General features: G+C 39.2%; 1 protein-coding gene across 2 annotated transcripts in view; it reads right to left on the bottom strand.

Annotated features, from left to right (window-relative positions):
- The window catches only part of cntnap2a (contactin associated protein 2a), a 409058-nt gene that overhangs the window by 244253 nt on the left and 150778 nt on the right, over positions 1–14027 (bottom strand). For both annotated transcript variants that reach the window (XM_086306026.1, XM_086306027.1), the window contains exon 2: positions 5399–5509. In XM_086306026.1, coding sequence (XP_086162152.1) covers positions 5399–5509 — 111 coding nt within the window. The remainder of the gene's footprint in view (positions 1–5398; positions 5510–14027) is intronic.

The raw sequence follows: 14027 nt of genomic DNA, 5'->3' as shown, positions 1-14027 counted from the left end.
CTGAACCGCTTGGAGCCGATTTAGTGAGGCCTTAGAAACGCAGGAAAAGAGTGCATTACAATAATCCAGCCGGGAGGAGATAAAGGCGTGGACAAGCATCTCCAGTTCGGTTGTGGAGACAATAGTCCTGAGTTTGGCAATATTTCTTAAGTGAAAAAAGCAAGAGCGGGTCACGGATTTAACATGGACATCAAAGGACAAAGATTGGTCGAAAATTATCCCAAGATTCCGGGCAGTGGCTTTTATCGACGATGAAAAAGCACCCAGATGTTGACTAATCTGTGGCTTGATATTCTCCGGGGCTAGGATTAAGCACTCGGTCTTGTCTGCGTTCAACTGCAGAAAATTGTTTGTCATCCAAAGATTGATTTCCTTAAGACAGTCCATAAGAGTGGATAGCTTGTCTAATTCCCAAGATTTAAAAGAAATGTATAATTGGATGTCGTCCGCATATAAATGATAGGAAATATTTTTGAAACCGCTAATGATCCGGCCTAAGGGAAGAATATATAGTGAAAATAATAGGGGGCTTAGAACCGAAAGGCACACAAATACATACTGTGCCTATAAAAAACTAATAAAATGTGTCATCTTAAAATGAAAAAGCAAAGTAGGAATGACCACCAGGATCCTGGTAACTGGCAGGCTTACACAAGATAGCTGCCTGCTGGAAAATCACTATGGCACCATCTAACTCCATCTCTCATTCACACACACATCTACAGGACTGTGCATCGAAAATTGGATGCACACACCCGACGCGCACATCACTATAACCTAAAACTCTAATAGCTGTCAGCGTTCACAGCCCAATGTGCTTAGCTTAAGATGATTGGTGTGTCCCATTGATTTTGTGCCTCTGCTGTTCCATGGCACTGGGAGATTGGAGTAGATTGGATTATCAGCACATACTCATGTCACTGACGGCAAATTTGGCTGCCAAATGTAACGGCTTGAAGGAACCCCTCCTTATAATATGTGTAAATGTGTAGTGCCGTCCTGTTTTTGTCAATACAAGTGCTTTGAAATGTTTGTGTTCCAGTGAAAGTGCGAGTGTTTAATGTGTGGACTTGTTTTTGTCATGCCTCACAGGGTTTCTGTAAATGTGAGCATGAGTCATGTAGAAGCTAAATTGGCTTTTCGCTTGTTTTCTCATTCAGTGCATGTTTTGTCTGTAAAGAAAATCACTGTAATTCTAAGAATATGTGCAATATGGATGACTCTCATGCATCTTTGCTTGAATATGTATATTTTTGGGGGGAGTTAGGGTTTGTATTTGTGCATTATGTCTCTAGTATTGTGAATACTGATATGCCTTCCCTTCCCTTTCTCACGCTGCCATATCTCAGTCAACATTACTCTTTACTCCTACTGGTAGATGACTTAATCGCTTGTGCCCACCTTCTTTGCATAAGCAACAATTACTCCCTACCACTGTTGATATTTGCCTAATTTCATTAACATTTCCTGGTCTTTGGTCTCCACGTTGCTGCCAGTTTTCATTTTCATGTATGACCTTTAGGAAATCAATACTGATTTGACCATTTTCATTCACAATCAAACCAATTTCTCACTGGATGCTTTTCTTAGATGGCAACAAACAAACAAACAGACATACGTTCATAGCAAATACAATTTCCTTTGCAATTCTGCCACTTTGTGGTCTCCATGCTTACAGAGTGATGATTACTTGGTAGTTTTAGCCACTGATCACTTTTAACTCAATATAATCTTGGCACATTTAACACAAAGTCAGCAGCTGATGGAAACTGTTTGTTGTTAATCACAATGGTGGCTCAATATGCCAAGGACTCCTGATGTGAAAAATGAAGCTTTGCCAAAAAGTGAGGTTCTAGGCTAATATTGATTTTGTGTCTTCCCTGTTTCATAGCACTGGAAGAGCACATATTCATGCCAATAACAGTACATTTGGCTGTCAAATGTAGCTGCTTGCATCTAAATGCAAGTCAAAATGATAGAGCGAAGGGAGACTCTCTACAGCTAAAACACAGAAACTGTCAGGGTCCCTGTGCCTACCCGGTCGGCTCAGTACGGCTACATATGTTTTGTATTCCTTTTTTTTATTTTTTTCCTGCTCTCTCCTTTCCCCTCTTTCCCTCCTCCCTCTGCCTGGGCGGAGCTCACCTGCGGGCTCCTGCCCTTGGCCCACGCACCTGTGGCTCATCACGAGTGATCCAGCTCCTTTATAAGACGGCAGCCCTGTGTTTCTCGTCGCTGGACCGTTGCCGACCCTCGTCAGTGTAACCCCAGCTCAATGACTTCAGAAGTGTTTCATAGCGATTTACCTAACTACCCATTCGTGTCTCTGTGTACATATTCCCTGGACCTACCCCTGTGTTACCCGAGTGAGTGGAGTGTGAGGAGGAGTGGACGGAGAGTGTGCGAGTGTGAAGAGGAGTGGACGGAGAGTGTGCGTGTCTTTCCCGTTCGTGTGTGGACCCCCGGAGCCCGGCTTTCCCCTCACTTTTGTAAATAATCACCTGGTGCATCATAATAAAGACTCTTGTGCTTTCAAGACCTAGAGCCTGCGCGTGAGTCCGTTCAGTCCCGTTGTGACAGAAACTGTACAGCATGTTTTGATATCATCGCTTGTCTCTGTGACATGCTTTCAACAACAGGTGAAAAGACATCTATTTAGACAAGCATTTGGGTGTTTTGAATTCTGTGTTGTTTCACCTGGTTCATGTGAGATCATTTTAAACACATATCAGCTGTTTTCTTTTTTTAATTGATACCTCTGTAAAATATTTCATGACTGCTTTCTTGTCTATTGAAGCGCTATGCAAATACATTTTACTTCTTACTTTAACAACTGTTACAAATGTCATATTTTGAAGGTTGGCGCACATCAACAGTTAATGCAGTTTGCATTATAAATGTTTAATTATAGTATTTTAAAGTTAAGTAAATCTGTCTTGAAGTTGTAACGTTCACATCCAAACTGATTTCCAGAGGAATCCTTGACCGTCATCAGCTACTATACCTTAGAGAATCTCATCAAGGTGCTTCATATCCGAAGGTAGACCCTACAATAATACATACAGAGAAAAACCCAACAATCAAATGACCCCCTATCAGCAAGCACTTTGGCGACAGTCGAACGAAAAACTCCCTTTTAACAGGAAGAAACCTCCGACAGAACCAGGCTCAGGGAGGGACGGCCATCTGCCACGACAGGTTAGGAAGAGAGAAGGAAGACATGACAAAAAACATGGTGTGGAAGAGAGCCAGAGATTAATAACAAGTATTATTCAATGCAGAGAGGTCTGTTAACCCATAGTGAGTGAGAAAGGTGACTGAAGAAGAAATACAAAATGCATCATGGGAATCCCCCAGCAGACTATTGCAGCATAACTAAGGGAGGATTCAGGGTCACCTGATCCATCCCTAACTATATGCTTTAGAAAAAGGAATGTTTTAAGCCTAATCTTAAAAGTAGAAATAGTGTCTCCCAAAATCAATATGATATTCAACATTTGAACTTTCGACAGGGTAATCTTTTGGACGTCATGTAGATGTCTATGACTTGTGCAGGGAATTTACATGATTAATAAATGTAATGTTTTTTTTATTTACAAATATCAACATTGTTTCTCTCAACATGATACATATGAATACAGATTATTTATCAACAAAGATGCTTTATTATGTGTTGACCTACTAATTTATTTAGCGCATGTTTTTTTTTGTTTTGTTTGTTATTTTAAATTTCCCTGTTTTTCTTTAACTAGTTTATTTATTTTAATTAATCACCTTATTTATTTGTAACTAGGTTAAAACTGTTATTTTTTTAAAATATTAAAAACATTAAAATCCATGTTAAATTCCATGTTGAAATGTAAATGAAGTAATAATGGTTAAAGTATTTATAAAATTTTTGGTATTCATTTTAAAAGGAGTAAAATGTGTTTAATAAGTTAAAAAAGTATTTGCATTAAATACCGTTTGTTTTTATTTTAGAGAGGTTAGTATCCTGTTTTATTGTGAAGAGCTGTGTAAGACGAAACTAGTGTGTTTGTGAAGTGGCCTGCTCTGGGAGATGTAAAATACGAAAAGTGTGTATTTATGAACTGGACTATTTGCCTGACAGTCTTTGTCAATGCACAGATGATATTTCTGCTCGAAATCCACCACGCAGCTGCTCACTTTTGCTTTAGCTCAGGAGCCCGCACCATCTTGGAGATGTCTGCTAATCACTCTGCATCCTTTTAAACATAACTGTTTCTGTACAGATAATATGCCCTCCACCCTCTGGAAACATGGGACTACAGAGCCTATACAATCAGAAGCATTATAAAAATGACATCTAAAATGAGTCTTACAAGTTTGACATTTAAAAGACGTCCACAACAACCACATTTGGACCATAAATAGTCCCTACCCAAAGGTCTTACAGACGTCAACACTAGAAGTATAATAGACGTCGCTAAAAAGACGCCGTCTGGCGTTACACAAACAACCCCTTCGGTGGACCAGAATTGTGCATCCAAAAATGACTTATAAAAGACGTCACTCCAACATCACTCTGCGCAAGTAAATTTCACAAAAATGCACACTACAGCTATTTTCATTCAAGTATTACTTAAGCTTTTACAAAAATAAACTGAATATATACACTTTATCCATTACATGCTCTCCAAGGACCGCTATCCTCCAGGAGAGGAAAAGAAAATGTGTTGGTGGGAAGAATGCTAAACTGTATTTTTACCATCCTTTCCTTATCCTTTTGAGAAATTGTTTTTCATTTTTTCATTGTTTCCTTCCCTATTTCCTTAATCGGTTGTTGGTGGGTGTCATTACAGGAGCTGCAGTCCCATTTAGTAGAAATAATTCTATTGGTATGATTAAACATACCAGATTACCTTGCTTTTATATGTCAGAGTTGTTGCCTCAGCTGTAGTGCGGCTATATTAGATGGGAAAGTATGAATTATTAATTGTATAAACACGGAGGGGTGTAATTGTCTGTCCCTATCTGTCTTTGCTGTGGACTGATGTGGAAATGAGCTTCAGTCTGAGTCACTGAGATAATGATTGAAGCCAAGAGAGGGAGGGCATGAGAGGAGAAGAAATATAAAGAAGTAGAAAGAAAGAAAAGAGAAAAAGAGGAGGAAGGTGGTGAGAGCAGCTGTGCAGCACTGAGAAGTGTGTCGCTCGATGTAGGCTTGAATGTTTATCTCACAGTGTGTCATCTCTAAAATCATCCATAAGGCTGTATGTACACGTACCTGAATTAGGTATTTACTTTTATCTCTGTCTACACTGCATGTAAGCAGAGCCCTCCAACAGAATGCATATATGTGTGAGTACATGGCCATCTGTAGGCTTGTCCGCATGTGTGTGTCCGCATGCACGTATGTCTGTGTGTGTTTGTATACCTCCTCTCCTGTTGAGCTTGGCATATCCAGGTGCATATCCACTGGAGAAGACAGACGAGCTGGTGAAGGCTGTGTGAGGCAGAGGAGAGGCAAGAGCCTCATCACACTTTTCTGTAGAGAGAAAGAACGCATATTAAAACAGAAGGAGTGAGAAACAGAAGAGGACGTTGGAAGAAAACAGAGGATATGATAAAGAGCTGTGTTTTTTTGCTTTACATACACACTTTTTCATGCATAGAAAATACATTAAGTAGTTGTTGGTCATTTTAAATCCTCTTTAACTGTAATTCTATGAGAAAATCTCAACTTAGTCAAACCAATTTGGCAAATTCACGAACACATTGCAAAAATATCCACCTTAACAGGCAATCTGGCCTGGTAACTAAATGCAGATGCAAAGCTGATTTAAAAAACCAAACAACCAATCAAAACAGAGGAGAAATACAAGTGGCTAAAATGAATTGCCCCAGCCTGAGGTTAAACCCTACTAGGGCTGCCACGATTTGTCGACTAGTCACGATTACGTCGACTATCAAAATCGTCGACGACTGATTTAATAGTCGACGTGTCGTTTGAAGCTTTGTAAGATCGCAAAAGACGCAGGAATAATAGCAGGATTTAAGAGTGTAATAACGGACTGAAACAGAAGATGGCAGCACAGCATGTACAAGGATGCCAGCTGCCGTTAAACCCCGAAGAAGAAGAAGCAGCTGTGTCCCAGAATTCATAGCGCGGCCCAGCTTAGTTTCCAACAATGGCGTTAGCTAGTTAGTTTTAATATTACTCTTATTATTCTTTCTGGGTCACAAAATAAACGTTTAACATATTTTCAGGCGAGAATGTAGCTGTGTAAACCTCAAATATCTGCTCAGTTTATCAGGACACCACATATTTTCAAAAGCGCTCCGACGTTTTCGGAGACGTCTGTTACCCACTAGCTCGATAGCTAGCCGGGGGCTAGGTCACTAGCGCCGTGAGAACACCGGACTCCCGGCAAATTGTTTTCAAACCCACCGCCGTCTTTCGTGACTCAGGTTAAATATATATGAGTCACTTAGATAAATTAAAAATGTTATTGTTTGGCTTTTTTTTTAGTATTTTATTTGTTCCTGAGTAAATCGGTTTGGCTGAGATTAAAGTTATAGTTTTTACACAGCTGAATAAACGTCAAGCAGACAGCTGATTATCAGAAGTGTGAGATGCTGGAGAATTTACTCCGGTGTCCTGTTATATTTTAGATAGCAAGGAGTTTATTAAACTTTACCGAAACAATCTGCAAATTTCATTAAAATTGAATAAACTATCATCTTGTCTTTATTTTTAGTTAGCACCTTAAAAGCTTAAAGCTGTAAGCTAATGATAGTTATATAAGAGCAGATGCTGCTGGTGCAATAAGCTGTAGTTTTACGTCCAGTGGATGATGATCTGATTAGTCGACTAATCGCATAAATAATCGGTGACTAGTTGACTATCAAAATAATCGTTTGTGGCAGCCCTAAACCCTACACATATTTATTCTGCATTTGTTCACTTCTGAAATTTGAAGTACGAAGTAGGCATTTATAAATGACTATGATGAAATTTTAGGTTTGATTTTTCTGCAAACAGATATAAATTTCAACTTCTTTCATTTAAATAGAAGTTTCATTGGGGTTGCTGTGAAGAAAATTATCTGAAAGACCACCACGGCGATGCTCCTCATAACCTCACTTTCAAGCTAACATTCTGCTAGTGCTCTCAAGAGAAAACAAAGAACGTGACGGCAGAGGAATACATATGAAACACACAAACACAGCAGAAATCAAAGGAAAGAAATACTGAATATTCCTCACATGCACACAGTGATTAAGTCTCTTCCCTCTCTTTTCTCTCAATCCACCCCTTTCACTCTCTCATCCACACAAACACACTCCCCTCTTCCAGTACATTAGGTTCCACGCAGAGAGAACTTGTGAATGGTCTGTCAGGTCAGGTAGGCACAGTCACTAGCTCTCTGTCATGTCCCACTACGTGTGTGTGTGCGCACAGAGTCTGAGTATGTATGAGGGAGAGTCAAATTTAGAAAAGAGTGTTGTTTCTCCTTCTGTGAATGTGCATAGACAGATCACACATGTGTGTGTGTACAGTAGACTACATCTGGTGAAAGTCTCAAAGAGTTTGTGTTACAGGTGGGCTCATAGAGAATGGAAAATATCTAATCGTGACAATGTGTGTGGGTGTGTCCTTTTGTATGCTTGCATGCAAGTGTGCATTTCTCTTTGGAAAGCCTCCCTTGTGGTCTGAAAGAGCTCCACATTTTTCTCCTTTTGCTGCCTGCTTTGGCAGGTGGATATGCACAGAGACATCAAGGTTCTCCTTTATAAAAAGTAATGACATTTCTAGCACATTCATGTCACCCTGGAATATTAGCAAAGTCCACTTGCAACTGTCAGGCGTCTGACTCAGCATCATAGAATGGGAGAGAAGGGCAACAACGTGGTTTCAGGCAGCGGGATTTAAAAAGTCTGTTTGCATACTGTGTGAGGAGGTACGATTCTTTTAAAATGACTCAGGTGAGCCCGTGTCACCAGCTGCAACCCATGCCAGAACAGCTAGTGATGTGTTCCTGCTTATCTCCTTTTGCAGCTGTTCCACAGGTGCAGCTCTCGTGCAGCAGCATCTGGTCATGAAATTACAAGAAATCTTTGGGTCATGCTCAAGAGTCTCCAAATTTATTCTTGCATCCTAAGTAATGATAATAGGATCCTCTATCACACAAACAAATGCACACGAGAGCTCCTTCACGGCTATGGACAAATGTTCTGCATCCATATATTCAACTGTTTGTGCAGTGATTGACACAAAGGCACAAACACTTGCGCTTAGATCCAGTCATACACTTGATGATTCTTCATTTTCATTCACACACTTGGGAACACAACAGCTTTACTGCAGCTTCCGTCTAATGAGTGTTTCTATAGGTTTGTTGGCAAAGACTTGCTCTAGCTGCACATGAACAGGCTTTGTAGGTCACACAAACACACGCACGCACACACTCACACTAACAGAATACATTGAATAAAGGCTGGAAGAGGAGGCAGCAATGGAATGAAAGAAGGAGGCGAGTTAATAGAGAGAAAGTAGATTTTAAAGGAATCAAGGTGGTGAGAAATATAGTGAATTTCTTCAGTGCCTCCGCTTATTTCCTTAGGGCTCTCTAAACTCTCTTCTGGGGAGAAGCCGCTATACATGTACGGATTTTAGAGATCAGAAGATATATACTAAAAAAAATTAAATAAATGAAAAAGGTGGAAAAGGTGGAAAGTCAACCTGTACCAAGGCCAATGTTCTATTTCACAATTTTAAAGAAAGTAACATGATTCAACATGAGATTCTTTTCCTCCTCTGTGCTCCACCTCTCCAACAGTTTGGTAGTATATGAGTAACCTTGCAGAAAAGAGAAAAAAAAATACAGAAAACGGTAATGATTGCATGCTTCCACAATGGCTTGTCTTGGTTGAAGAATGATGGTTCTAATATACAGTACTAATAATATAGTAGCTATTAACAACCCTGACCAGTAATGTGGAAATATCTTAAAATATGTGAAAAAGAACTTGGGTGAAAATGTGCTTTGCCTCTGAAAGCAGAACCCTGAATATTCGCAGCCATCACAAAGATCTATGAAACGAAACTTTAACTGTCTTTAATTTTGATAATGGCAAGACCTCCCGAGGCAAAATTGGTGGCTATGTTTACAAAGTGATTGATTAGACTTAAACGCAATTTGACCTCATAAGCTGCGCTCACTGTTTTCGCTATTACAGTACACTGCACCACATTTCCATTAAATCAGCTAAACAAAAAAAATTAGCATCTGTTTATTTGGGTCCTCGGTAAAGCTGCCAAATTCTTATTTTCCTTGCATCTCTATGTGTGCAGTTTATTTCTGGTGGTTGCTGTTGCTGTTGTTGCTGATTCCCAAGTCCAAAGGTATCCCCTGCCATGTGCATTACTCATGTATGTATTCACCCCTTATGTCTACTGGCTTCATAACATTCCACAGGCACTGATTCTACTCGCAGTTGAAATTTCATAGCATGCTGTTTTGATTCACAAGGGGACCGGTGATAACTACAACAACAATAATTTTAATATTGCATGTTAAAATAAAAATTTGTTTGTGGTTGATGGAATTGCAGTAGCAGTTTTCTTCTTTTTTATACTGAAAGATGTACAATGGCTCATTCAAATGCAGACAATGTTAGACTCTCTGTAGCTTTCCTTCAGTGAAACGCCAGTGCTTCGGTATTGATCAGCTATTTTATTCCAGTGCTGAATATTTTAAGAAACCCAGAGTATATCTTTAACACACAGAATGAGCAAGTAAATCAACTAATGGTTTTGTTCATCATTTATTATTATTATTACCTCCTTCAGGGAGGTTGTGTTTTTGATAGTATTTGTGTGTGTGAATATCATTCTGTCTGTAAACACAATAACTCAAAAACTTTTGAATAAATTCAGATAAAACTTTGTAGGGGTGTAGAGCTGGGTCATGTTAACAATCCATCTTATATCCACCAGTCTAAAAAGTCAAGTCTGACCTCTCCTTCATGCTCAACAGATTGATCTGCTGTTTAGTAATGCTAATATTAATGCTATATAGAGCTGTCTAAAACTGTGTTTCTTACTGTTATTGTTTGTATTGAAAACATTATACAATACAGTAGTAAAATATTGTAAACAGTATAAACAGTATTGATCACATTATAGACTTTACTTTTGCATTTCACATCTGCCTTTCTTTCAAGCTGAACCAAAAATGTGTCAGCTTTAAAGCTCATCTAGAAGGCATGGTTAAGAGACAGAGAATGAGCTGCTTAGTTAGTTAAAAATATACTGCATTATAATATTATATAATACGCCCAAGTTATCCTTATCCTGTTATTTGCAAATCAATATTATCCATGGCCTACTCCTACATGATGTTTGTGTAATTAAAGTAAGCATCTAACGTGCTACACTTATCTGAATTTTGCTGTACTACAAACTTTTTAAAGTCTGTATAAAAAGGGCAAAGCAAACAAAGTAAATAAAGCTAGGCGAGGGAGCTGCCATGGTGGAGGTTTGCATTGTTTAGGCTTATATAATATTTCACATTGAAAATTAGCATTGTTTATGCCAAATATTTCCATCGTTTGAGTGTCAAGTACTACTGCTTTTTCAAAGCTGTCTTAAGGGTAAGTGCAAGGTGTCCTCTGGAGACTTGATGCACTGGTTGCTTCAGCATTAACAACTGAGAAGCAGTCCTCTTTCGAAGGGCGACAATGAAGAAAAAGGGCTGCCAGTGAGATGTGATCTTAGCCAGAAGTCTGTCAAGAAAGACCTCTTGAGCAACTCGCGTCTTGTTGGGAAGCTTTCTATTTTGTCCTCAGTTTTGCTTCATTTTTACAGTTCGGGTTTCTTTTTACTTGCCATTTAGTCAGCTTGAAAAACCAAAAACACCACAGTCGGTGACATTATATGAATGAGGATGGGCTCATTCATGTTGATTGGGGGGGACAACAAAGAACCAAGGACATAGCAGTGAAAAGAAAATGAATAGTTTCTGCTTTTGTAATAAAGCCAATATACAGTGGCATATTTGAGAGGAACTCTAAAGCCCTGTCTGAGGCTTTAGTGCTCTACATAATGCTGCATTTCGTCCATATGTGACTTGTGTGGAAAGAAGCCAGTAAATATACTTTGCCCTTATCTGAACTGAGTGTCTTTTTTATTGCTTTTACTTGAGAAAAAAAGCACAGAAATGATGGGAGACTGTATCCGATTTGATCATTCATAATGAATCCACTGTACAATGTGAACCTGTTTGAAATGCCAACACCAGCACTAGCTGTATCAGGAAACCTTGATATCGTACAAATTGTTTGAACTTGAAATAAATAGAGAATTTAGGTTATACTGTAGCTGTGAAATTACTGGCAATAAATCTTACATTGTCTCTTTTCTCATTTTTCAGTCCTTAAGGATTGCAGCTGTAAAAACAACAGTAATGCCCTGATTTATTGTTTTGCAATTATTAAATCACAGCACAGGGTTATACACAGGTAAATTGTATGGTATGTGTGTGAGAAAGGGCAACTTCTGTGTTTTCCTTGCAACTAATTAAACTTTGAAAGAGATCTAGACTCATACCCATCAATTATTTACTGATATACCTCAAAGGACGCAGCTGCTGCACACATAATGTAGCCTTACGATATACAGGAAAATAGATAGGAAGCATAGTGGCAAATTAAATAAACTAAATTACATAAATTTTCACACTGGATGGATAATGTGTGACATCCTAAAATAGGTTACTGTAAGACCAGTGCCTGGTTAGTGAAAATGTGTTTAAAAAAAAGACCATTGATGAACACAGACCATATGGTTATATGTTCAGCACTCAATAAAGAGGTCATAGCCACTGATATTTGCCTGGGTCTCAAGTGCATAGCAGGGTTCTGTAAGTTCAGGTACTTTAGGGGAAGCAAATGACTACAATATCCAAGTGCAAATGTCAGCCTATTCCTCTGTGCAAGAGGAAGAGATAGTTTTATGCATGATAGAATGATAAGAGAGGCGAAACAGATAGGGACAGTGTGGGGGAGTAAAAAGAGAGATAGATAACATGAAGGCAGGACATGAGGAAGAAAAAATGGCTACATACCAAAGCCTTCTTAGTGACATTTCCAGTTAAGTAAATAACTAGGATGAAGAAAAACAGCTACCAAGAGATGTGTCAGCTGGCTGCTACCAGTTGGGACCAAAGCCATAGACAGACAGTGTTTGGCCAGCCTGTTCAAAGGCCTTTTCACTGCCACATCTTTGGAGCTAAAGGGAGTTGGACACTAGTCCAGCATAATCCAACCGGGGTAAAATTCATGACAGCCTAAAGATTAGCTGGAATAGAATCACAAATCTTAGAAGCCAAGAGACGAAATTTTGGAACTGAGACAGCTGCCATGATGTAACTCTTTGACTAAGTGTTGTACCTGCCACATTGGCCATTTAGGCAAAAGCTCTTGAAAGAAACAGTTCACGAGTACTTAGCACAAAGACTTAACAGTGCATGCTGAAATTCACCTGATAAAACAAAGGGAAAATGGAGCTGAAAAGGCCTGCCAGTTTCACCTTTTGCATGTGTTTTAACAATGGGGTCAGTAAACCGGTGAAGAACATTCAGTGTTCTTTAGACCGCTGAGCAGACTGTTAAAAACACTACAGAAAACTCTGCTATCTTTATTTAATGACTGTGAAACCATTGTGTGTGGAGTTTTGCTACTGTGCTGTCAAGTCTGTCCTCTCAACAACACTGAATACTGAAGTTTGGGGACCTGGGGGCTTTTTGTGGACCCATGTCATGAACACAGTGGAAGCTGTCAAAAGTGCCAACAGCTGCATGGAGATGCAGTCTGACTCTCCAAAGTGCCAGTGAGTGTGAGAGCCTCTGTCTGTGCAAGCCTTTGTCCTCCGGTTTGGCTGGGAGCAGAAGGGGTCTCTGCTTTCTGTTTTCCATTTCTTTCCAAATTCATATTTCAATTTAATGAAGTATCTCTGGACTGGAGGCAGTGGCCTTAAATGAAATAAGACTGTAGAAGTCTGCTTTAGGGAGCTAATCTCTGTTGTAATGTTTATAAATTCATATAGCCCATCTTACCAATTCTTGCCAAGTATACCCAATATCCGTCTTGGAGAAGCTGTCCTCCTCATTGAGATAATGGGCTGAGCTGATTCAAAAATAGCAGAAGCTTTGTATGCATAGACTCCATCTACTCCATGCCCATGTACTGAGAGATCCCAGCAGGTTTTCTAATTTGCTGGGAAAGTAATACTGTTTCACTTGATTGCCTACAGAAATATTGCTGTAAACTTACCATTAACAGCAGGTAATATTAGATTTCTAGTGTAACTAAACACAAGCTGGTCTTAACCAACTTTATTTATAACTGGTTTAACACACTGGGTAGGAGGTGACCCATATGCCATAAGGCTAATGCAGAGGCCCGAGTCTGAATATGCCCTAAGGCTGTTTACACCAAGTCAACTGGTCTTTCTCTCTGCTGTCCTATCTTCTCTCCACTGCCCTGTTTAAAAAAAACTCCCCCAAAAATCTAATTATGGTCAAATGTTGCAAATTAAAGCAACTCTGATTCCAACAGTGTTTTCAAAAATTCTGCCATCACAGAGAAAAAGTTTCACAAACAGTTAAATGGCCATTGACTAATTAGCAAGCAGCTTCATGTGCATTCTGTCCTGTACACCTGGAATTTCATGACAGCAGGTCCCAAGTGGGCTTCACAAAGAGCTATAGGACAAAAATAAACAGATGTTCTGCAGCATAGAATAGGCCGTTCTAATTGGGATTACAGATGGCTATTCCGACCGTTTGCCAGTGTCTTCGATGTGAAATAAAATTCCAAAGTGAACAGGGTTTCACTGAATACATGTTGGCAATGGTTCCAGTTCCTAATCATTGTGAGACATCTCAAAGTCACATTATTTTAAAAGAAGAAATACTACAATTAAATCAACTAAAAATAAGAGGCCTTTTCATCACTTTTTTAGTGAGTTTTAGTTCTTCTAGCCTATATGAACACATGAC

Source organism: Aulonocara sp. 'chitande type north' Nkhata Bay, linkage group LG9 (genome assembly GCF_057382095.1).
Source record: "Aulonocara sp. 'chitande type north' Nkhata Bay isolate Kocher_YH1m ecotype deep benthic linkage group LG9, A_spYH_male_GT1.1, whole genome shotgun sequence".
Taxonomy (NCBI): domain Eukaryota; kingdom Metazoa; phylum Chordata; class Actinopteri; order Cichliformes; family Cichlidae; genus Aulonocara; species Aulonocara sp. 'chitande type north' Nkhata Bay.
The sequence above is the reverse complement of the archived record's forward strand: the minus strand, read 5'-3'. Positions and strand labels throughout refer to the sequence as shown.